The sequence below is a fragment of the Portunus trituberculatus genome, chromosome 32 (assembly GCF_017591435.1).
Source record: "Portunus trituberculatus isolate SZX2019 chromosome 32, ASM1759143v1, whole genome shotgun sequence".
In the NCBI taxonomy this organism is placed as follows: Eukaryota; Metazoa; Arthropoda; class Malacostraca; order Decapoda; family Portunidae; genus Portunus; species Portunus trituberculatus.
The window spans coordinates 3073667-3098262 of NC_059286.1; the positions used below are offsets into that span (position 1 = coordinate 3073667).

The 24596-nt window shown below is 40.5% G+C and overlaps 1 protein-coding gene across 5 annotated transcripts in view; it reads left to right on the forward strand.

Moving 5' to 3' along the window:
• Nucleotides 1-24596, forward strand: part of LOC123511854 (protein tincar-like) — a 310085-nt gene that overhangs the window by 248540 nt on the left and 36949 nt on the right. For 4 of the 5 annotated variants that reach the window (XR_006676963.1, XM_045267904.1, XM_045267905.1 and 1 more), the window contains exons 4-11: nucleotides 5518-5626; nucleotides 6605-6809; nucleotides 7011-7116; nucleotides 9065-9289; nucleotides 16609-16803; nucleotides 22959-23057; nucleotides 23520-23639; nucleotides 24366-24502. Coding sequence is in view for 4 of the 5 variants with exons in the window: in XM_045267904.1 (XP_045123839.1) it covers nucleotides 5518-5626; nucleotides 6605-6809; nucleotides 7011-7116; nucleotides 9065-9289; nucleotides 16609-16803; nucleotides 22959-23057; nucleotides 23520-23639; nucleotides 24366-24502 (1196 nt within the window). In the remaining variant the exon portion in view is untranslated. The remainder of the gene's footprint in view (nucleotides 1-5517; nucleotides 5627-6604; nucleotides 6810-7010; nucleotides 7117-9064; nucleotides 9290-16608; nucleotides 16804-22958; nucleotides 23058-23519; nucleotides 23640-24365; nucleotides 24503-24596) is intronic. The other variant, XM_045267902.1, reaches the window with a different exon arrangement.

A 24596-nucleotide genomic window follows, 5' to 3' on the forward strand; every position in this document is an offset into this window, starting at 1 on the left:
GCAATGATTACAAAAATTATTGAAAATATCGGTATTCATAATAACACTGGATCTGCCTGTCTGTTTGTTTGTCTGATTCACGTTATGACAGCAATAACACTCAGTTCCTTTATGATATTACCAGCCAACGCAAATTAGGCAATAACGTGCGATGAAATCAGATAAATTGGCCAATAACATACTCAAAAATCAACGAAACCCCAAACATTGTCAGTGTGGCAAGATTAAAGACTAGTTGGACATCTTCCCGGCACGTGTCTTGGGTTCAACATTGCACTGACTTCGACGTCTCACTCCCGGTAGCTTTTATTTGGAAAGATGAAAAGTCTACATTTGATTCCTTCGCAAAAACAAATTCTTTCTTACCAGTTAAAGGCCACACAAGGATCTCTCGGGTCTTAACTGGTGATTCCTAATAATTTATATATTTAGAAATGGTAAAAAAGAAAAGTATTTAATTCTTTCACAAAAACAAATCCTCCGCATCAATTAAAGATCACCAAAGTATCTATGAGGCTAAGCTGCTGATATTTGGTAATTTATATATTTAGAATCGGTAAAAAGAAAAGCATTTGGTTCTATCACAAAAATAAATCCTTTCACACCAATTAAAGACTGCCAAAGTAACCCTTGAGTCTAAACTACGAATTCTTGGTAATTCATGTATTTAGAATCAGTAAAATAAGAGAAAAGTATTTGAATCCATTGCAAAAAAAATAAAATCCTCCTTATCAGTTAAAAGCCACGTAAGGGTCTCTGGAGTCTAAACCGCTAATTCCTAGTAATTTGTATATTTAGAATCGATAAAAAAAAAGTAAGGTATTTGATTCCATTGCAAAAATAAATCCTTCCACTCCAATGAAAGAAAGCCAAAGTGTGCCCTTAATCTAAACTGTGGATTCTTAGTAATTGATATATTTAGAATCGGTCAAAAAGAAAGGTATTTGATCCCATTGCAAAAATAAATCCTTCCGCTCATATTAAAGGTCACCAAAGTATCCCCCGAATTTAAACTATGAATTCCTAGTAATTTATATATTTAGAATCGGTAAAAAAAGAAAGGTATTTGATTCCATTGAAAAAATCAGTCCTTCCACTCCATTTAAAGAAAGTCAAAGTATCCCACGAGTCTAAGCAACAGATTCCTAGTAATTTATATATTTAGAATCGTTAAAAAGAAAGGTATTTGATTCCATTGCGAAAATAAATCCTTCCACTCCAACTAAAGGCCAGCAAAGTATCCCCCGAGTCTGAACTGTTGATTTTTGGTAATTTATATATTTAGAATGGAAAAAAAAGGGATATTTGATTCCATCGCAAACATCTGTCTTGCCACACCAATTAGGGGCCACTTAAGCATCCTCTGGCTCTGAACTTCTGATGCACGGCGCAACTTCCTCGGCAATTAGTCTTCTGCTTTTTTTTCGCTCTTTTTTTATTCTTTCAACTCCAGTAATTAGATTCCAGCAGTGAAATATTTTGCTCCGGGGATCCTTGAGCGATAAGAAAGAGGCGGTTTAATTCAATCATTCCTTCAGAAAACTGACGTGCCAATCAAGGTTTTATTTGCGACGAGGGAGGAGGAAAAGATTTAAAGACTGACTTCCTGCCGTCTTTACAACTCAACGTGTACTAATATGGAGAGGTAGGAAAGTCTTTTTTTTCTTTTCTTCTTCTTCTTCTTCTTCTTCTTCTTCTTCTTCTTCTTCTTCTTCTTCTTCTTCTTCTTCTTCTTCTTCTTCTTCTTCTTCTTCTTCTTCTTCTTCTTCTTCTTCTTCTTCTTCTTCTTCTTCTTCTTCTTCTTCTTCTTCTTCTTCTTCTTCTTCTTCTTCTTCTTCTTCTTCTTCTTCTTCTTCTTCTTCTTCTTCTTCTTCTTCTTCTTCTTCTTCTTCTTCTTCTTCTTCTTCTTCTTCTTCTTCTTCTTCTTCTTCTTCTTCTTCTTCTTCTTCTTCTTCTTACTTTCTTTTCTTCTTCGTCCTCTTCTTCTTCTTCGCCTTTTTCTTTTTTCCTTTTCTTTTCTTCATCTACTTCATCATCATCATCATCATCTTCTTCTTCTTCTTCTTCTTCTTCTTCTTCTTCTTCTTCTTCTTCTTCTTCTTCTTCTTCTTCTTCTTCTTCTTCTTCTTCTTCTTCATCTTCTTCCTCTTCTTGCTTTGGCTCTGATTTCATGAGGTAAAAAAAATAAATAAATAAATAAAACACGATAACAAAGAGAATGACGAATCAATAACATAGAAATACAGGGTTAGGCAAACTAGAGAACAGGACAACACTAGAGATAGAAAGAGACGGAACTAAATTAACGTGACAGTAGCAGGCGTAGGAATGAACTGAGAATATCACGGTACCACGAAAGACAGTGAGAACTAGGAATGTAGGAATAGGTCATAGTAAATAAAAACAAAAAGACAGAGACAGAAGAGTACTTAGAAACAAATAGAACTTAAATGGACATAACAGTACTGGGAGTGATAATGAACACAACTAGATAAACAAAACTGAAAAAAAAAATAAACAGGAAGACTAGGAATTTGAGAGTAAGGAATAGGACAGAATAGACAGACAGGACTAAATTGATGAAAATAATAAAAATGAAAAAGAAGAGATCTAGATGGACCGAATACCATCATAATATACAAGAATGAGAAACGAACACGAAGAGATGAAGTAAGCAACAGAGAAACAACGCAATAGAGAGAAGAGGTAGATAGAGGAATAGAAGAAACAAGGGCAGAAATAGGATGAGAGAAGACGCAAGAACGAATAGGAACACAGTAAAGGTAGTAAAGCGAGAGGAGATAGGACAGAGGAAACAGGAGACTCGAGTATTCAGGGTAGCAGGTGCAGGACAAGGAGGAGGATGCAAGGCAATGACAGGATCTGGAATTGAGGTGGGAGATAATGCTGGAGTTAGAGGGACAGATGGGATTAGCAAGGGAGGATAAAGGAGAAGGAGGCTGGAGGGAAGGAGGACGGTACTAGACTAACGAGAGTGTATAAGGGAGAGCGCACGACTGAGGAGGGAGGGAGGGAAGGTGCAAGACTAAGAACACACACACACACACACACACAGAGAGAGAGAGAGAGAGAGAGAGAGAGAGAGAGAGAGAGAGAGAGAGAGAGAGAGAGAGAGAGAAACACTGAAGACTTATATAAATACTAGATACAGAAATTCTTAATGAAACATAATAATATCAGAGAGAAAGAAAAATATGACAGGAAAAATCAAGACAAGAATTTTTGCCTTAGTTTTCAGTACGAGGCGAGAAAAATGTTAGAAACTAAGTACTCGTTGAAAATGGTTTACGTGGAAGAAGTCAAGGAAGGCACTGGTATGGCTGAAAAACAAGACGACACTGACTTCTGATAACGTAACCTCTGAAAAAACTCATCAATCACGAGTTATTTTTATTTTTCGTTTATAATTTAACTGAGAATGAATTAACCACAGTGCGTTGAAACTTTTTACACGTGCAGGAGTTCCCGGGGCCTTCAGGTGACTCTAGGCTAATGAACCTCACCTGGCGAACTGCGGGAACTCCAAATCCTTTACTTATAAGAGAGATTTTTTGTCTAGAGGCGAGGATTTTTCTCCATGAGTGGGCGTGAAAGTTGGTTCGTTTGGCGGGAGTTTGGAGAGGAAACACCGTGATGAATGTTGGAGTGCGGCGGCGGAAGATGGGAGTTGCTTACATCCTTGGCTTCCCTCCGCTTTCATCCTTAAACTTGTGCTGAACCTCACTCCCGAAAAATACCCCCGCGCTCATTGTAAAATATGGAACAACAGAATTGCATTGGCTTCCTTCCTCTTTGTTAGGCCCAGGTTCACCGCGCCGGGAGAAAAATAAAAGGTGGAAATTAGTGACAGGTAAAGTTGAATTGGGCCTTATTAATTATGCGCAGGTGTCTCTGGCTCTTGTAGACAGGTGTTAAGGGAGTCATTTTATTATTCAAAGACCAAGTGTTGATAAAGAGTTAGGGTATCATAATGCATAAATCATATGTCAATACTAAACGCCGAAGTGAAAGATAGCGCGAAGTGACTCAGTATAGGAAGGGAAGGCACTCGGTAATGTATTGCAATGTATGGAGTGTTATCTGTAGTGGAATGATTTTGTGATCTTGAGTGAGTGATGTTGCTAAGAAATCGAAGTGTTGAGACTGGTTCTACTTTTTCGTCGTATTTTTATTTAACTTATATATTTATCTATTCATTTATTCATTTTCTTACAGTTTGTCTCTTCAGTATGCTATTCTGCTCAGTGGTTCGTTCATGCGCCATTACGTCAGCCATCAGTACCACAAGTGTTGACGCCTTTTCAAATGCTAACTAGCTCACAGTTCGCAATTCACAGCTTCGCAGATACCAAGTGCTTCAGGAATATTGATTTCAGGTGCCACAGAGCCACAGGTGTTGTTGTTGTTGTTGTTGTTTTTTTATTTACAGTTACTAACAAATCTATAAGCAGAAAGATTCACAAGTACTGGTAAGCCTAAATGTGGTACGGTACACAGGTGCCTCAGAGACCAGTAATTACAGGTGTGCGCGTACTGACATCAAATGGTACAAGCACAGAGCACAAGATACCAATTATGTGCACTGGTACTATAGAGAGACCGAGAGACAGACAGACAGACAAACAAACAAATAGGTACACAAGCAGAGAAAAGGAAGATGATAAACAGTCAAGAGAGAAGATATGAGACATTTGTTTTACATCTGACTTTGATCATAATGAGTTTTGTCTTCCATGTGTTCATCAGCCCTATATATTGATATTTATTCTTGATTCCAGAAAGATGTAAAAAATTACTTTGCCATCGGTTACACGCCATGAGTCACAAGCCTTCATTAGTCTCTTCTTTTATTTTGATGCAGAAAAAAAATGTACTTTTTTCTCTGTTCCTGAATCCACGATACTATTATTCCTGTGTAGTTTTGACAGTCCGATGAAATGTGATGAAGAGGAAGCCCAGGGTGGTTCAGAGTCTAAGCTTAGTGTCTCTGAAGAAGGCCAATGGTAGAAATTTTAGAGAATAAAGACCTCCAGAATCACCTTTTGTTTCTTCTTCACTACATTCAAACTAACTTCTCCCTCTTTTTTTCGCTTTCTTTTTTTTTTTTTTTTTAGGGAAACATGCGCTGTCTCCTATAGTGATGTTGACGTATTACTTGATGTTGATTCAGGAAAGCATGTCATTTTGTTTAGTGTTCCCAGTGGTCATGAATCCTCGGTAACAACAGTTCAGTTCGCTTCCTTGATATTTAGTAAGGAAAAATACGCTGTTTCTTGCACTGATGGTAACAGATCTCTTCCTTGATTCATAGTAAAATAAGTAGTACACCGTCTCCTCCTGTGCTCATCAATCCCAGGTACTCTCCTGGGCTCTACAAGGAGAAAATTAGTGTCTCCTACATTGTTTTTAACAGATTTTTTTTCTTGATTTTCATTCGAGAAAGTATCGTATACATGCAGTGTTGATGAGTCTCGGTGCTAACACATCTCTCCCCCAGGCACGGTGTGGTGGTCAGAGTTGTCCCGCGTGCTTCCTCAGCGGGAACGTCTGTCCATCTTCAATCTCCTGGCCACCTACGCAGGCACTCCCACGCCCGCCACCCCAGGTCAGTCGAGGCCCAGTCTGTCCGTCATCGGTTGCCACCACCGGGTTATTACACTTCTTATCAGATTACCATCCAAAGTTGCGAAGTAATTGTTTAATTCTTACAAATGAATACAGTTGTGTCTTTTGGATAATCGTTTTGGGGACTGACACCTCAATAGACCTATTATTTCTAAGACTTTTGTAGCCTCATGTCAATGCTACTCTTACATGAAAGAAAGAGAATATTGTATATGAAAATTACTGATAGAGATGGAATCAAAAGTCTGCAATATAAGTTACATTTATGATTTGAAATCTAACAAATTATAGATGTTTTTTTTTCTTTCATTACAAAAAAAATGCAAAATATTGAGATCGTGATTTTTCAGGTTGTGCAAGTTAAAGAATTTCTCGTTTTTTCAACCAAAAAGTAAAAGAAATATATCAAATCAATTTAATCGTGTTAGCGTGAGAAGTTCATAGTAAAAATAACTCATTTACAACTATGATCACTGAAAATAACCTTGTCATCACGTTCATAGAAAAATATGTTTTTCTTTCATAGTTCTGTCTATCTCATTTTATACCAGGCCAGCAATCCCACACAGGGTGCCTCAGGCAAAGCACCACTCACTCATACACACATTGTTCACACTCTTAGCTCCGTCTGCCACTGGTGAAAAAGAGTCTTGTGGATCACCTTACTACACTCCAGGAGCTTAGAGATTGCACAGCTGGCCACACACTTCCACAGCAAGGCCGGGCAGCAGATGCTGGTTCAGCCTTCCCCTTCTTAATGAGACCGTTCTCTCTGTATTTTGCCCCTAGGAATAGGCAAAGCAATAAACTTCTCATACCAAAAGGAAATAAAAATTGTCCACCGCAGACACTTTTGACATTTCTTTTGGGACTGTCACCTGAGAGAGCCTTTTTCTCCTGGTCACTTTGTCGAACATGAAAACTAAAAGGTCACGGGTCAACTGAGATTCTCTTGCAGGTCCTGTGGCCATGAGGTACGAGGCGTCCACGTCGGTGACCTTCCAGGCAATGGACATCACCACCCGCAGGGACGGCGAGGGCGGGGCGGACGGGGAGGAGGGTGTGGAGGAGGAGGACATGTGGCACATCGGAGAGATCCCGTGGGGGCCCTTCTCGCCACACTTCTTTAACTACCTGCTGGCACACCTGGTCTACGCCGGCAGGTGAGAGAGAGAGAGAGAGAGAGAGAGAGAGAGAGAGAGAGAGAGAGAGAAACCCACAATATAACAGATCAACCTCAAAGCTAACAATCCCACACAAAAACCGAATCCTAACCTTCTTTTACTATTCACATTCATGCTCCACCACTTAAACTCTCTTAGTCATATAGATAAGACGCCAAGGGCCTTCTGCATCCCCCTCAGGTACGCCGGCGTGTTCTGGGGCACCAACAAGGCTCTCGGTCTGGTTTTCTTCTTCCAGCTGATCCTGAACGCGGCGCAAAGTATCTTTTCCATCAACGGATTTCAGGTGAGCACGATAAGTGATAGGGGAAAAAGTAAAGTGTAATAATTAGCCACGGAAGAGTATATATGTAGAAATGCGTAAGGATAAGATAAAAAAAAAAAGGAAAAGAGAGGTGGGCCAATAAGTAAACAGGTGAATAAAGAATAAGGTATTGCTAATAATGCACCAAATATATTGAGGAAATAACGTAAAGATGGAAGGAAAAGATGTGCGAAGATGGAGATGAGAAAGGACCACCAGGTAATAGAAGAATAAGATAATAAGCATAATAAGGCGCCAAATACTTCAAGATAGAAAAAAAACACAAAATGAAATATAATGAAGAAGTATAATGAAAGTAAGACACAACAGAGGATAATCATAGAAATATAAAAAGGTTGAGGGAAAAGGCACAATATGGAGTTAAGAAAGGGCCACGTATAATGAAGCACGAAAGAGTGAAGGTAGAAAAATGTACAAAATACTGTTGAATGATGGAGTAATAAAATTGGATACGAACAAAGAGCACATAAAGATATAGGAGGGTAGACAAATACATAGAAATAGAAGGATAGGCACGAAAAGAAGTATGGAGTTAGCTGAAGATTATTAGACACTCAGATGTACAGAGTAAGTTGTACGAAAAAGGTTGATAGTGGCAATAGAAGATTCGTAACACAAGTGCACGTAAAAAAAAAAAAAAAAAAAAAAATGAAAATTACTTATAGCTTAGACAAAAAAAATCATGAAAAATAGATAAATGAATAAATAAATAAATACTAGAAATATGTATACCCAAGTTGAATAGAAGCACAAAATGTATACATGTAATAAAAGGATAGGAAGAAACAGAAAAATACGTAGATAATGTTCCATCGTGAACAAAAGACAGATAAACACGGCGGGAAGGCGGCAGGAAAGGACAGGTGGATGGTGTAACTAGATGATGAAGGGTCAGGTAAATATGAAAAAAAATGGAGGGGTGACAGGTGAAGATGAGGACGGGTGATGGAGAGGCGAGGATGAGGGAGGAGAATCTAATTAGGTGAGGCAGGTGAGGGGAAGGAAGGATAGCGAGGAAACACAAGAGAGACAGGCAGGGTTACAGGAGGGTGAGCCGACCGTCACTTTTCCAATAAGGTCGGAAATCCACACTCGCTTGTAGGAAATTTAGATCGTGCACCGTCCCGCGTGTCGCTTTTCCCTTTTATTTTGTCTCGTAGATTGAAGGTGAATTGTTATTAGTGCTAAACGTAATTGTGTTTTCCCTAACGTTCATGTTATTAGTCCATTATCATTTGTTCTTTGTGTGGAGTGAAATGCGATCAGGTGTTCTGTATGTAGTGTTTAAATGGACTTATTCAGGTGTTTTATGCATGCAGTAATGTGATAAGGTAATGTGTGTAGGATGCGCGGGTTGCATTGTACGGCGCGCCAAGAGACCTATTCTTTTCCTGTAATGAGGCTGGCTGCTAATACTACTGTTACAACTACTACTGCTACTGTTACTGCTACTACTGCCACTACTACTACTACTACTACTACTACTACTACTACTACTACTACTACTACTACTACTACTACTACTACTACTACTACTACTACTACTACTACTACTACTACTACTACTACTACTACTACTACTACTACTACTACTACTACACTACTAGTTTCTTCTTCTTCTTCTTCTTCTTCTTCTTCTTCTTCTTCTTCTTCTTCTTCTTCTTCTTCTTCTTATTATTATTATTATTATTATTATTATTATTATTATTATTATTATTATTATTATTCCTTTTTTCCTTCTCCTTCATCTCCTCCTCCTCCTCCTCCTCCTCTTCCTCTTCCTCTTCCTCTCTCCTCGTCCTCGTCCTCGTCCTCGTCCTCGTCCTCGTCCTCCTCCTCCTTCAATAGAACAAAACACCCCCATACCATCCCTCACAAGGTTACACTTATACCTCGCTCCCTTCTTCAGGTTCTTTACAAGGTTCACGTGGTGGGCGCCGAGCACGTGCTGCCAGTGTTTGAGGGCTTCCTGCTGCCCCTCCCCGCCTGCGTCGCCGTCTTCACCGCCTCCCAGGTCATGGTTCTCGCCTCTGGTTCCATCATTTACCTCTACGGCTTCGTCAAGTTTAATTCTTTCCTGAGCGCAGAGAAGGAGAAATATCACATCCTCAGCAAGCACGGCCACCAGGTGAGTGTACGTATGTCGTCTGAAAGTTAATCACGTACAGGTGCAAAGTTCTTCTCCTTTGCGTGGGTATTTTCTTTTCTTTTCTTTTTCTACTCGATGCTTTTTCTTTTTGAGTACTTTTTTCTCCTTTTTTTGTCTTGAATATTTTTTTTTTTTTTTATATGTTGTGGGTATTCCTTTCTTTTCTTTATTTATTTTCTGTGTATTTTTTTTTTATTCTTTTTTTTCTATTTCTGTATCTAGTGTTTACTTTTTTTTTTTACAACTTGTGGGTATTTCCTTTTCTTTTCTTCCTCGTTATTTCGTGTTTTTAATAAGTGACGTGAAGATTTGCTGGATTTTTCTCTCTTGGGATCATCATTTGGTACTTCACCTTCTTTCCTTTTATATCTAACGGGGTCTTTTCTCCTTCTTTTCTTTCTTATCTTCTCGCATTATTAGTTATTGACATGAAGATCAATGTGATTTCTCTATTGCTTGAAGAAAAACAATGTAAGAAAACCTGAAGAGATCAAGATAGCAGGGGACGAAACACTTAAATATGAAACGTGAAGACTAAGAATACCGAAAAAAATGTAGGATAGTTTTCAGTTCATTCTATTCGTATGATCAAAGATTACTTGGCCGCCGTGGTACAGTGGAACCATGCGTGCTTTGGGGTCCGAGGGTCTCCAAGCGCACGGGTTCGAATCCTGTCCACGGTCCAAGTGTAGGTTGGGCTTCCTCACTCGGGGCAACGGTTTCCTAGTTTTTGGGATTTGGGATAGGAGGTACCCCAAAAAAGTATCCCCTTTAGCCCATAAATGCCCGTGAAAAGCCCACATGGTATAAAAAGAAAAAAAAAAGACATTGAAAGAACATTTGGAAACGACAAGGTAGCACGGACCAAAACAACTCAATCTGAAACTAAGGATCATAAGAAAATCCATACCCCAAAAACACACCAAAAAAAAAAAAAAACGATAAATTGGAGTCCACTCTATTCATGTAAACAAAGAAATATTCAAAACCAAAGAAATCAATCGCATCAAAAAGGAGAAGCTACTGAATATCGGCAATAAAAACCCGAAGACTGTCAGAAAGAACCAATCAGCACCAATAATTCCCAGCTCATTCAATTGACATAAACAAACACGTGAGATAAAGACTGAAAAAGTACTGGAAACTGCGCAAACCAACGGAAGGGAAAGTACCATGCGGGGAGAAACAAAGTAGAAAATAACAGAAGAGCGGGAGATAGCAAACACGGGAGGATAATGAAAGGTAGAGCAAATAAAGGGAGGAGACAGTAAGGGCCACGAGTAATCACACAGCCAATTTGCTAGACCAATACTGCTTCCTCCCTTCACCTGACCTGGCTGCGGATCACGTGACTGCTGGGAGGGAGTTGGGGAGGAAAGGGTAGAGGAAAGATGGTAGGAGAGAAGACTAGAAGGGAAGAAAGATTAGTGCAGGAGAAGGAATGAACGTGGAAGTAAAGGAGGAATGGAAAAAAAAAGAGTGGAGGGGAGGGAATTAAGATAGATGGATAGAAAAGATGGAGTGAGAAATACTGGGAAAGAAGAAAGGGAGAAAAACTGAAGAGGAAAGAAGAGTAGAAGAGTGAATGGATGGGACAAAGAGAAGTGAAAAGAGGAAGGGAAGATTAAGAGAGAAAAAAAGAGAGGAATAGAGGAAGGTAGAGAGAGAGAGAGAGAGAGAGAGAGAGAGAGAGAGAGAGAGAGAGAGAGAGAGAGAGAGAGAGAGAGAGGGTATAAATATAGGAAAGACAGTAAAGGGAAGAGGGAAAAGATGGGTCAGGGAATGGTTACCTTACCAGTGACCATTTCTAGAGAGAGAGAGAGAGAGAGAGAGAGAGAGAGAGAAGGCAATGGGTGATATGGAAACCTTTATTTTACGGTTTTCTGGGAAGATATGGGAATTACCTGGCATTATTTATTGACGGTCTACTTGGAGGGATGGAAAAATAAGGGAAATGGTTGATGGATACATTATATATATATTACTGGGAAAGGAGAGGGAGAAAGGGGAATGGGTGATGGGCAAACCTTTGTCTAATGCATCACTAACATTCTCTAAGGATGAATAGAAGAAAAGATGATATAGAAACATATTTTGTGACGTGTTTCTAAAGGGGTGAAAGGCGTTGATGTAAATACTGAGGGTTTCTAAAGAGGCATGGAATAAGAAAGAGAAAAAGATTACTGGTGAAATTAGCTTATACACTTCTGCTGGTATTAAGAGAGGAATGGAAAAGGAAAGACTGACAGGGATATCTGATGGTTTTAAGTGAGATGAAGAAAAAAAATGTTAGGAAAGCCTAGCCTAGAAAGTCTTGCGTATCCCTATTTGCGTTACTACAGAATGCGTTATCAAATTGGCAGCTGGGTATTGAAGTTCATGTCTTACGTTTATTGAAGTTTTGGGACGGTTAGTGAAATGCTTGAAGGGTCATCACCTTTGTTCATCAAGGTGTGTTCAAGTTTATAATTGGTTCTGTCAAGATTGGTACAACGCAACTTAGACTGGCAAAGCGACGTACAGGGAATTAGTTGTTGCTCTTCCGGATTAGTTCAGTTAGCAATGTAATGAAAGACCTGCAAAGTTGTACGAGACTGTTTAACTTTGTAATTGGTTATGAACTTGGATAAATAGTAAGATCTGCCAAAGTTCGGGAAATTCCTTGCTTGAGTTCTCGATTAGTTAATCTTCAAGTGAAAACTCGACAAATGTTGTTGAACCTTACGAGAGATTATTACGTCCGGCAAACCGTTACTGGAAATTGTTGAACTTTGAGAAATTTCTTATTGTTCTCATCACCACGAATGTTACCTGTGTCTGTTCCCTTGTGTAATTTTCTCAGGATTTAACCATTATTCTGTGTACGCCTCGTGGTTATACAGTCACTCACAAACATCTTCTCTTCACTTACGTAGAATTCTCGGAAGTGGCAACATGCGAATACAGTTTTCTTGACACGTAGCGGCCACAAAGGACACACGAATGCAGTTATTTTTTTTCATCACACTGCATTCCCGGCGTTAGTTATTACAGCGAGCGCCGTTACGAGTACTTTCACTTCACTGAGCGCGTCACGTTACACACTCGTATAGATTTTTCCAGGAAGGTTCATCGCTTGGCTAAATAAATGAAGGGGGGAAGGAAGATATACACTGGCGCGCACACTCATGCAGGACGACTATTCAGCTCCAATTCATAGATTATCGAGCAGTGGCAGGGCGTGTACCGCGGGTCTCTGGGGACGTGGAAGTACTGGATTTATATTGACGTCGTGCTTGTCGGAACTTTGGCCCGCGCTACTAAATTATGCAGGTGACCCTTTGTCCGCATAGCACCACAGCCCCGTGCTGGTCGAAGCCCGCACCCCAGAGTACTCTCCGCACACACCCACTCCCCCACATCGCCCCACGCTCTCCGTCCCCACACATCCTCTATCCTCAGTCTCCCACCCCTCGTCCCCTCAGACCTCCGCGGATTCCACTGCACACTGCATTTCCTTACTCAAAATTCTAGCACTGGGTTTTCTTAACATACACTCGTAACTTTGGATTTCTTTCCCTTTCGTCCCAGATTTCCTGAGCGAATTTTAGCATTGGGCTTCTCGGGACTTTTTAGAGCTGGATTCCTGGACATTGTATCAGTGGATTACTTGAAATTTTTTTTGTGGATTTTATGACATTTCAGTGGGTTTAGACATTATGAGTGGATTTCTTGACATTTTAGTGGATTGTATGACATTCCAGTGACTTGTTTGATATCTTAGAGAGATTTCTAGATATTTTAGTGGATTTCTTAACATTTTAGTTGATTTCTTGACATTTTTGTGGATCCCTTAACATTATAGAGGATTTTTTTACATTTTAGTGGATTTCTTGATATTAGAATTATTTACTGACATTTTAGTGCATTTCTTATATTTTTGTTGATTTTTTTATATTTTAATGGATTTCTTGACATATTAGTAGATTTTTTGACATTTTAGTGGATTTTTTGACATTTTTGCGGATTTGTTGACATTTTAGGTGATTTCTTGACATTTCAGTGGATTTCTTAACGTTTTAGTGATTTCTTCGATATTTTAACACTGGATCTCTTAACATTAAGGATTTTCTTATAAGGATTATTTTTTTTTCACGTTCGGATTCCTTACCTGTCATATTTTAGTCGTAATTGCTTCCTGTCCCTAGATAATTCATGTAATAGCTAATGTAATATAAGACTAAAGTTCGTATTTAAAACCACTTTGTTCTCTCACTACGACTGTTTTCCAAGGCCACAGAAATGACTAGCGGGGTTTTCAAGTTGTTGTTTTTCAGTTAATAACGTAGAAATCACTCTGCCTCTAGAAACTTAAAAGCGCCTTAAAAAACTCGTGTCAATTTAAATAAAGGCTTTCAGAATAGTGGAGTTGAAGCAAATAACTTGGTTGAGAATACGAGCCTAATTAAGTCCTTCGCCTCCTGAACAGTGAAGGGTTTCTCACTAAACACTGTCACTTTCCTGTACCATTCATTGTTTACCGTAAGCCTTGACCTCAAATCGCACCTAATTCAATATAGAACAAGTATTTTATTTTATTATCTTCATTTATTCCTATTTATTTATCTATTTTTATTTCATTTATTTATTTACTTGTTTATTTACTTTTCTTTAATGTTAGACTATGAGAAATGCGCGTATAGGTTTGTACTCCTTATGACTGAGATTGCTGAGAGAGAAGAGCATTAGAATCTGTGTGGAACTAAATTGGCGGCTAGTTGTAGTGTATTTTCTCTCTTTTTATTCTTTTATTCCTCTATCATATTTTTTCTTTACTTTGAACCGGTAACTTAAATTATAGTTATTTTGAAGAAAACCTAAATTATTGTTGTTTTCAAGTATATTTATTCATCCGTCACCTTTTTATTGAATCGAGAACATAACTTTTGAAAGAGGGAGAGAGAGAGAGAGTGTGTGTGTGTGTGTGTGTGTGTGTGTGTGTGTGTGTGTGTACGTGAATATGCGTGCCCTTAGCTGTCCTCCTTTACGCATGAATAAAGCAGCACAAAGTGAGATGAAAGACCAGCACCTCTCCTTTAACCTCAGCATTAGCGTGGCAAATACTCCGGCGACCTTTACTCACCCAAACAAAGAAAGGGAAACCACAATCACACCACGCCATTAAGGAAATCACGGAACCCTGCAAAGGAAAAAAGATGGTTCGGGAGGGATTAATCTGGACTCTACTGGACAGAGAAGCGACTGGAAACTGCCCCTGCATGTACGGTTTCTTGGTGTTTGAATCCCTTGTTCACTTGTGTGGTTCATGAGGGATTTGTTTTGCGGTGTTTTTTTTTTTTTTTTTTTTTTGTGGTTTGTGGTGTTTTAGTACCGCGTTCATTTGTGTGGTTCATGAGGGGGTTCTTTTTGTTTGGTTGGTTCTTGTGGTTCATGGTGTTTCAATCCCGTGCTCATTTGTGTGGTTCATGGGGCTTCGTTTCTCGTTTGTATCTATGGTGTTCATTTTGGCGTGTTTCCCGTGTGTTTTGTGGAAGTTCGTGTTTTTCTTGTGTGGTTCATGGTGTTGTTTCAGTCCCGTGTTCACGTGTACGATTTTTTCAAGCCTTCGTTTCTGGTTTCTTTGTGTGGTTTGTAGGGTTCGTTTCGTGTGATTATTGTCCGGTTCGTGCGGTTCGTGTCTTGTGTATTTCCGCGTCACGGTGCTTCGATTGGCGGGTTCACGGAAAGGATCAATAGCTGTTTAGTTGCTCATGTCAGCTCAACCCTGACAAAATAGATGCGTTACTCAGTGCAAAAGACTCGCAACTCGGTGCTGTATTCTCTCTCTCTCTCTCTCTCTCTCTCTCTCTCTCTCTCTCTCTCTCTCTCTCTCTCTCTCTCTCTCTCTCTCTCTCTCTCTCTCTCTCTCTCTCTCTCTCTCTCTCTCTCTCTCTCTCTCTCTCTCTCTCTCTCTCTCTCTCTCTCTCTCTCTCTCTCTTCGCTAACGTTCCACCAGAGCCCCATGAAACAACGTCTTGATTTACGCCAAAGTAGTCATAAATCAAACTTTCTTTCTTATAGTGTCTGAGTAATTGTTAGCATAAATTACACTTAAACTCCAGAATTAATTGGTATTATATCAATATCTTCTCGCTACTTTGGGGGAAACACTGCCTTTACTCACCGTTACTCATCATTACTCGCCTCTGTTGTCCCTTTACTCGCATATGGGTGTCTGCCTCTTAGGTCTGTGTTCTGAGGGACTTTGCGCTGTATCTTCACTAGTTTCAACAGGCTCTAGTTGAAGTTCTTAAGGGTGTTTTCATGTTTCTCGTGACAGATTAACGATATTTTTACTTTATAACAGAAGAATATTAGTTAAAATCAGCTTTCTCATCTTTGTGTGTTTGAAAATAGTTATAGTGAAAGAAAGGGCGTGTTTCTCTTAATGTGGAGTGTCTAATCGGCCCCTTGAGTGATTTACCAAGCAAGATTTTTACTTTATTGATAGAAGAAATACTAGCAAAAACCTCAGTGGCGTTTGAAAATAGTCGTAGTGAAAGAATAGACCAGTCTTTCTTTCCTATTTAATACGGGTGTTGGTCTAATCCTCTTGGTGTGCAGGTAGCTTAGGGTGAGCAAGGTTGTGATTCATCTCTCAGTCCCTACCTCGTCCTGTCCTGCCCTGCTACATCATTATAATCACTGGCGGTCATTATCTACAACACTTTTTATGCTCCCCAGTTAACAAAGGCCGCTCTCCTACTTTGTGTTCATCTCTCTCTCTCTCTCTCTCTCTCTCTCTCTCTCTCTCTCTCTCTCTCTCTCTCTCTCTCTCTCTCTCAGGATTATTTTTTCCTAATTTTCTTTTCATTTCCTCTGTACATTTTCACCATCACCTTTTTTCCTCCCTTTGCAATCCATTTTCCCTTCATTTTACCTTCCCTTCGTGTTTCATTTTTCCCTTCTTCTTAGCCTCTCTTCGTGTTACATTTATTCCCTTCATGTCCCATTTTTCCCTTTAGCTTTCAATTCTCTCCCATTTTTCCCTTCACCTTACTTTCCCTTCGTGTTTCGTTTTGCCCTTCACTTACCTTTCTTTCGTGTCCCATTTCCCCGTCACCTAACCTTCTCTTCGTGTTCCATTTTTCCTTCTCTTCCCTTCCCTTCCCTTTCCTTCCCTCTCCTTTCCTTCAGTTCTCACTCTTCAACCACCAACTTCCGCCAGTCTGCCTCGTTTCTCATGTCCGCTGCACCAAAACATGCTAAACTTTGTCCCTCGTCGTCGTCAGTGTCTCCGTAACGCTCCCGTCTTCTCTCCCCAGACGCCTTGGAGCTACTGGCCTCACTGCTGGGCTCTGACGGTGCTCGTAGCGATGACTGCAGCCGCCTCCCCGCTGGTGTATGACTGGACTGTCGTGTATCGTTCCTCCCTGGATACTTCGGTCCTCGCTGCCACTATAGCCACCATCGCTCATCTCTTTCTGTGGATTCTCTTGTGGCTTGCTCTCACTCTGAAGGTAAGAACATGTGTCAGGGAAGTGTGTGAGGGTTCTGAAGACAAGGTAAGGGAGAGAAGGGAAAGGTAATTGAGCTACTGAAGGAAAGAGAAGGTAAAGACGTGTCTGGGAAGTGTGTGAGGATTCTGAAGCAAAGGAAAGGAGAGAGGAGGAAGGATTTGGGATGCTCTAGGAAAGGGAAGATATAAACACGTATCATTGAGGTTTGTGAGGGCTCGGAAAAGTCAGAAAGTCGATAGAAAAGGGAAGATTTACACTGCTGAAAGAAAAGAAGGTAGAACTATGTACCACTGAAGTGTAGGAGGAGAAACACAGTTGGCTTGCGTGTTTCTGTGTGGGTATCAATGTGTGTGTGTGTGTGTGTGTGTGTGTGTGTGTGTGTGTGTGTGTGTGTGTGTGTGTGTGTGTGTGTGTGTGTGAGAGAGAGAGAGAGAGAGAGAGAGAGAGAGAGAGAGAGAGAGAGAGAGTGTGTGGGAGGAGTTAAAGGAGAGGGAGCGTCCTAAAGCAAGGGAATGGAGGAAAGAGGAAGGATTCGAGCTGCTGAAAGAAAACAAGATAAAGAGACAAAGAAAAAGGAGATGTGCAGATTGTTCCAGCTAAACTCAGACAAGGAAATGAGACAGTGCGTACAGAATCAGGAGAAAAGAAAACGTGTAGTAGGAGAATGTGAACCGATAAAGAGAAAGAGACAGGGAGAGGGAAAGAGAGAGAGTATATGGTAGAACAATGGAGATTATAATTCGTTAAGTAGATAAGAGGAAATGGATAACGGTAATATGTGTTCGTATATAGGAAAACTCCCTGAATTCATTATAGATACTATTGGGAAACGTTATCAATGGGAGGATTTAGAAGCGAAAAACCTATTAAGCTACCGTTCTATGTAACACTGAAGCAATATTGTATAGATAGAGGAGAAGGAATAGTAACAAAGAGGCAAGCTGTGGCAAAATAAAGAGAGAAAGAGAGAGAGAGAGAGAGAGAGAGAGAGAGAGAGAGAGAGAGAGAGAGAGAGAGAGAAACATACATGAATAGGGAATGAAGGAACTACAGAGACATTTAAAAACGGAAAATGCAGCAAAGTAGTAAGAGAGAGAGAGAGAGAGAGAGAGAGAGAGAGAGTCATAGCACAGACAGGAAGGGGTAAAGATAAAGGATGTATTTACTTTTACACATTATAGCATCTCTCGTAATGCTTTCAACCTAAACACTCGTACATTGCCATGAACGGAAGGACGAACAGACGCAAAGGAGGAGAGGAAGGAAGGAAGGAAGGAGAGTAAATGTAAAGGAGAGGCGAAAGAAACACGAAGGAGGAGCAAGAGAGAGAGAGAGAGAGAGAGAGAGAGAGAGAGATAAAGTCAGGTTGAGGTAATGCGCTGCGGAAGACAAGATTTACAGGAAAAGAAAAAAAAAGAAAGGGAAAAAACAAAAGTGTAAAGTCAATACGAAATTTTGGTTCTCTCTCTCTCTCTCTCTCTCTCTCTCTCTCTCTCTCTCTCTCTCTCTCTCTCTCTCTCTCTCTCTCTCTCTCTCTCTCTCTCTCTCTCTCTCTCTCTCTCTCTCTCTCTCTCTCTAATTGTCTTTGTAACGTTGATGCTTTTATTTTATCTTATTCTTTTTCTTCTTCTTCTTCTTCTTCTTCTTCTTCTTCTTCTTCTTCTTCTTCTTCTTCTTCTTCTTCTTCTTCTTCTTCTTCTTCTTCTTCTTCTTCTTCTTCTTCTTCTTCTTCTTCTTCTTCTCTTCTTCTTCTTCTTCTTCTTCTTCTTCTTCTTCTTCTTCTTCTTCTTCTTCTTCTTCTTCTTCTTCTTCTTCTTCTTCTTCTTCTTCTTCTTCTTCTTCTTCTTCTTCTTCTTCTTCTTCTTCTTCTTCTTCTTCTTCTTCTTCTTCTTCTTCTTCTTCTTCTTCTTCTTCTTCTCCTCTCCTCCTCCTCCTCCTCCTCCTCCTCCTCCTCCTCCTCCTCCTCCTCCTCCTCCTCCTCCTCCTCCTCCTCCTCCTCGTCCTCCCTTCTCTTCACTTCTCTTTCTCCTCTTCTTTTCCCCTATTCCTCCCTGCACAAAGCTCCATCCCTCCTTGCTTAATCTCCCTGACACAAAGCTGCACTGAAGTTATGAAGCGTAATAGGTAGGAGGAGTTACTTGGGCCCCTCCTGTGGATCTACCAGAGCCTTGGGGGGTTTAAAAGATCAGGTTACCACATGGGGAACACAAAGGATGGCCAAAAAAAATCAAGAATAATGTTCGTCCTCACGTGATTTAGGTAAGGAATGTTCGTGAGAGGGATAGTAAAAGTGAGGTTGTCTACCTATTTATTGGCTATCGTTAATGGGTTGCCTGTTGTTACGCATTATCCATTTTATTGCCCGTTTATTACCCATTAACCATTTATTGTCTATCGTTAATGCATTATCTCTGTTTCATTTGCTGTTTAGTGTAATCACCATAAAAACGCCATTCTAGTAATCACTGGAATCACACTCGCATTTAACACCACGATAACAACACTGCTACCACCACCACACCACAATGTACCTACAACATTTACCACTTCTATTTTTCCTGCTATTTAATGCCATCACCATAAAGCCACCGATACAATAATCACTAGAATCACACTATCACATTTAACACCATCATAAAAACGTCACTGGTAGCTCCACATCACAATATACCTCCAAAACTCATCTATTTGTCTTGATATTTAATGTCATCACCATAAAAACACCACTTCATTAATTTCTAGAATCACACTGTCGCATTTAACACCACGATAAAAGCACCACTGCCAGCATCACCACACCACAATGTACATCCAAAAATTACCACTTCTATTTTTCCTGCTATTCAATGCCATCACCATAAAAACACCACTTCATTAATCCCTAGAATCACACTGTCGCATTTAACACCACGATAACAACACCACTGCTACCACCACAACACAACAATATACCTTTAAAACCATCACCATCACAATATTAACCCTTTCAATACTGGGACACATTTTTGCCTTGGGATTTGTATACGATTAGAACATTTTATTGACATTAAGAAGGGTCTATGGAGGTCAGAAGATTAATGGCCACAGTCTTCACTATTTAAATCCCCCACATGAGTTTCTGAAGCTGTTTAAAATCACCAAATAGTAAGCAGAATGAATATGAAATGCGTCATTGTACTGAAGGGGTTAAAAGCACCACTACAATATTACCACTGCTACCACCACCACCACCACCACCACCACCACCAGCAGGAAGACACACCACCCTGTCCCACCGTCCCCTTTCCCCATTCGCCGCCAAAGGACTTAGGGAAAAATATAGACAGAGCCGTATCTCATCCCAATGTTTATTTGACTCTCGATCTCTCCCTTTATTTATCGACTGTCTCTTGGAAATATGCACGCGAACCCTTTCTCTCTCTCTCTCTCTCTCTCTCTCTCTCTCTCTCTCTCTCTCTCTCTCTCTCTCTCTCTCTCTCTCTCTCTCTCTCTCTCTCTCTCTCTCTCTCTCTCTCTCTCTCTCTCTCTCTCTCTCTCTCTCTCTCTCTCTCTCTCTCTCTCTCTAGTCGCGTTTTGGGTCAGTTCCAAGGGATGTTGCAAGTTCGACCATTATCATAACATTCGCCAATAGAGAGAGAGAGAGAGAGAGAGAGAGAGAGAGAGAGAGAGAGAGAGAGAGAGAAAGGCAATAAAGAAGCAATGCAAAGGAAAGAGAACATGTAGAAAGAGAAAACAAGTGATAAAAATGTAAAGCTACACACACACACACACACACACAGAGAGAGAGAGAGAGAGAGAGAGAGAGAGAGTCACTGGAAACCTAAACCTTTCCCTCACCAATTTTCTAAAGACACACTTTTCTCATGGCCTGCAATTACCTCCTCCTCCTCCTCCTCCTCCTCCTCCTCCTCCTCCTCCTCCTCCTCCTCCTCCTCCTCCTCCTCCTCCTCCTCCTCCTCCTCCTCCTCCTCCTCCTCCTCCTCCTCCTTCGTTTGCTTTATTGCCTTCCTGCTTTTTTCCACAAATTTCTCCATCGAATTTCTCTCTCTCTCTCTCTCTCTCTCTCTCTCTCTCTCTCTCTCTCTCTCTCTCTCTCTCTCTCTCTCTCTCTCTCTCTCTCTCTCTCTCTTTCAAATATTTTCATTCTGTCCTCGCGTATTTGAGAGAATTCTCTCTAACTTTCTTTCTCTTTTTTTTTTTTTTTTTTTTTTGCGTTTTTTCACACATTGAGATTGAAAGTTTAGCAATAACGCATCCGTGATCTATAACTCTCTCTCTCTCTCTCTCTCTCTCTCTCTCTCTCTCTCTGAATGGCCATGTTTCACCTTTATCTACCGCGCGCGCGCGCGCGGGCGTTAGAAAGAGTGAGAGAGAGAGAGAGAGAGAGAGAGAGAGAGAGAGAGAGAGAGAGAGAGAGAGAGAGGAAAATGGCCTGGAAGGGAAGAAATATTGCTACCAGAAAGGGGAGGGAGACTTTTTCAATGGGATAATTTCTCTTCTTTATTTAAATCCAATTGTTCCCTTTTATCCATGATGATATTGCTATTCAGGGAAGGTAAGTCACAGCACCTTTACTCGCTGATGCCTGATATGTAAAGTAAATGGAGTTTCGAGTTTGTTTTACCTTATTTTCTCCCTGGCGTTGGGTTTTTGTTGGTTTTTGTTTTTTACAGGTTAAATCACACTACACCTGAATAAATTAATGAGATATTGGTAAAAGGTAGGTGGAGAATATAGAAATGTTGATATAAAGAACTTTAAGTAAATATAGTCACCTCTTTATTATTTTTCGCCGTTTTTTACTGGTTAACTCGCGCCACACTAGGGAAATTAATGAAAGGTATAGATATAAAAGGTAGATGGGGAAGAAAAGGATGGGGAAAATTCAACGACTCAAAAGTGAATGTAAAGTTGAAGGAGTTACATCTTTTTTACAGTCATTTGTGTATCGCTCACTTTGCTGTTTCTAAATCACACTTCACCTTGGAATTAATAATAAACGCAGGTAATTGTCAGGTATAGATCGATAAAGGATGAAGTGGTGATATGATGAGTTCAGAAAATAACTGTACCTCAGCTAGTGTATCTAAGCGTAGCGAGAACTAACAATGGCTAATAGATAAATAAGAAGTGTCCAAAAGATGGTGAATCGTAAAGGTAGCCGAACAAATACCTAACAAATAAAACTAGAACTTCAACAAATAGAAAAGGTCATAACGTAATCTTTCTTTTTAGATTTATGCAGTCTTACCTGACGAGACCAGACGTCACTTAAACAACAGGTGCAGCTAATGAGGAGAAAAAGAAATGTGTCGAAGAGTTTAAATTGATAAGAATGACATTAACTTTTTATACTCGAACCTTACTTTACCTTACCTTATCTGAAGAAATATTTAGATGACAAAGAGATGTTGATAGTGTAAAATGACTTTATTCTTTCCTTTTCTTACATTATCTGATCTAACCTAACCTAAACGTGACATTTGTGCAACAGAGGATAAAAGAAACAAGAGCTCGACAAATCACTTTATGCTTAAGAAATGAAACTAGAACTACAACAAACAAAAGCCCATGAGACAGAACAATATAACGAAAAAAAAATAGTTAGAAAAATATTAGTCCATTTCCAGTAGGAGTGTGCAGTTTGCCCTCCTGGATGGACTGCAACGCTGGGCAAACTTTGGTGTGTGGAGTGAGAGGTGTGTTATTGACAATATTGAGAGACGTAGCCCCAAGCCTGGCGGGGAGGAAGGTGTTGAAAGCGATGGAAACAAAATACGAGAGAGGGATTGACGAAGGAAGAGGACAGAGAGGTGACGAGAGGGACAGGAGGTAAATCTAAGATGAGAGGGAGTGGTGAGAGAAGGACGAGAGGGAGAGAGTGACTGGTTACGTGATGTCTGTGGGAAAGGGGAAAGGAAAAGATGTGTTATAAGGTGCTGGAGAACTGGTGTGTGTGTGTGTGTGTGTGTGTGTGTGTGTGTGTGTGTGTGTGTGTGTGTGTGTGTGTGTGTGTGAGACATGAACGTCCTCTGTGAACTTTTTTTGTGTGTGATTAGTGTGTACGTGTTTGGCGCATACTGATCGTGTGTGTGTGTGTGTGTGTGTGTGTGTGTGCGTGCGTGTTAATGGTGCGTGCGTTGCGTGTGTTTCAGTCCCGTTGGCACTTCAAGCTTCGAGTGCAGATCTCTAAGACCATCGTCACCAGCACGCACTCCATCCGCCTGGTGAACGAGGTGCAGCTCTCTCGCCAGGTGAGGCATGCTTATAAGTAGTAGTAGTAGTAGTAGTAGTAATAGTAGTTTTACTTTACTGGTATATCCGTGAGACATATTCCTCGCCGTATACTCCAGAATAAGACCATTTTTACTATTTTTACTAACATAACACACACACACACACACACACACACACACACACACACACACACACACACACACACACACACACACACACACACACACACACAGTTCATTAACACGTAAAAGAAAACGCTCCAATAAGATACAAAAAACTGAATTATTAATTAACTATTTTCCTTCATTTGACTTCTCTTTTCTCTTTACTTTATTTGTGGTTATGTTTTAGTGAAATATTTGCTCATTATTTGAAACCTAACATTATTTTTATCCTCTTCTACGTGTGTGTGTGTGTGTGTGCGTGTGTGTGTGTGTGTGTGTGTGTGTGTGTGTGTGTGTGTGTGTGTGTGTGTGTAGATCGAAGACACGGAAGGCCCAGTGATGGTGATCGGTGCCGGCAAGACGTATCTGCTGCAGGAGGGAAGTCCTAAACGATCCCTCATGAAGCTCGTAATGCACACCGTCACTCAGAAGAAGGTACGTCACCTCCTCCTCCTCCTCCTCCTCCTCCTCCTCCTCCTCCTCTTCTTCCTCATCGTCATTATCTTCATCATCCTCTACTTATTTTTTTACATTTTCTTCTTGCTCTTATTTTCGTATTTTTCGTCTTGGTTTTCGCTTTTATCTTTGGTCTCCTCCTTTCTCTGTTTTCTTCTTCTTCTTCTTCTTCTTTTTCTTCTTCTTCTTCTTCTTCTTCTTCTTCTTCTTCTTCTTCTTCTTCTTCTTCTTCTTCTTCTTCTTCTTCTTCTTCTTCTTCTTCTTCTTCTTCTTCTTCTTCTTCTTCTTCTTCTTCTTCTTCTTCTTCTTCGCCTCCTCCTCCTCCATCGTCTTTATTAACCTGCATACTTTTCTTGCTTTAGGTTACTCAGCCTCGTAAGGCGAAGATTTTTCCTGGTACTTGTTCTTCATCTGTTTTCCTTTGTGTTCCTTTCCCTAATCTGCCCCCTACCTCCCGTTCTTCCTCTTTCCCTTCTCTTTTTCTTTCTCCCAAATCTTCTCTTTCCCCTCTTACGCTATTACATCCACCTCACTGCACTTCCTCCTCCTGTCATCCTCCTCCTTCTCCTCCTCCTCCTCCTCCTCCTCCTCCTCCTCCTCCTCCTCCTATCACTCAGCATCAGTGTCACATCATATTTGCGTCACAGCGCCATCGAGTGTCAATCAAATTACCCCCTCTTTTTCTCCCCCCTTCTCCCCGTCCAGGCCCGCGGGGAGGAGGAGGAGATCTACTGGCTGCGCCCTAAGCCCCCCCAAGGTAGTTCGGGATCCTGGCACAAGAGGAAGCAGTCCCCGGGCGTCAAACACAAGGTTACTTTCAACGATACGCCCTCCACCTCCAGGTAAGAAGGCGTGACTAATTTATTGATTTATTGTTGTTTATTATTTTATTTTTATTTTTCTTATTTGATCGACTCCTTCAGCATCTTAATCTAT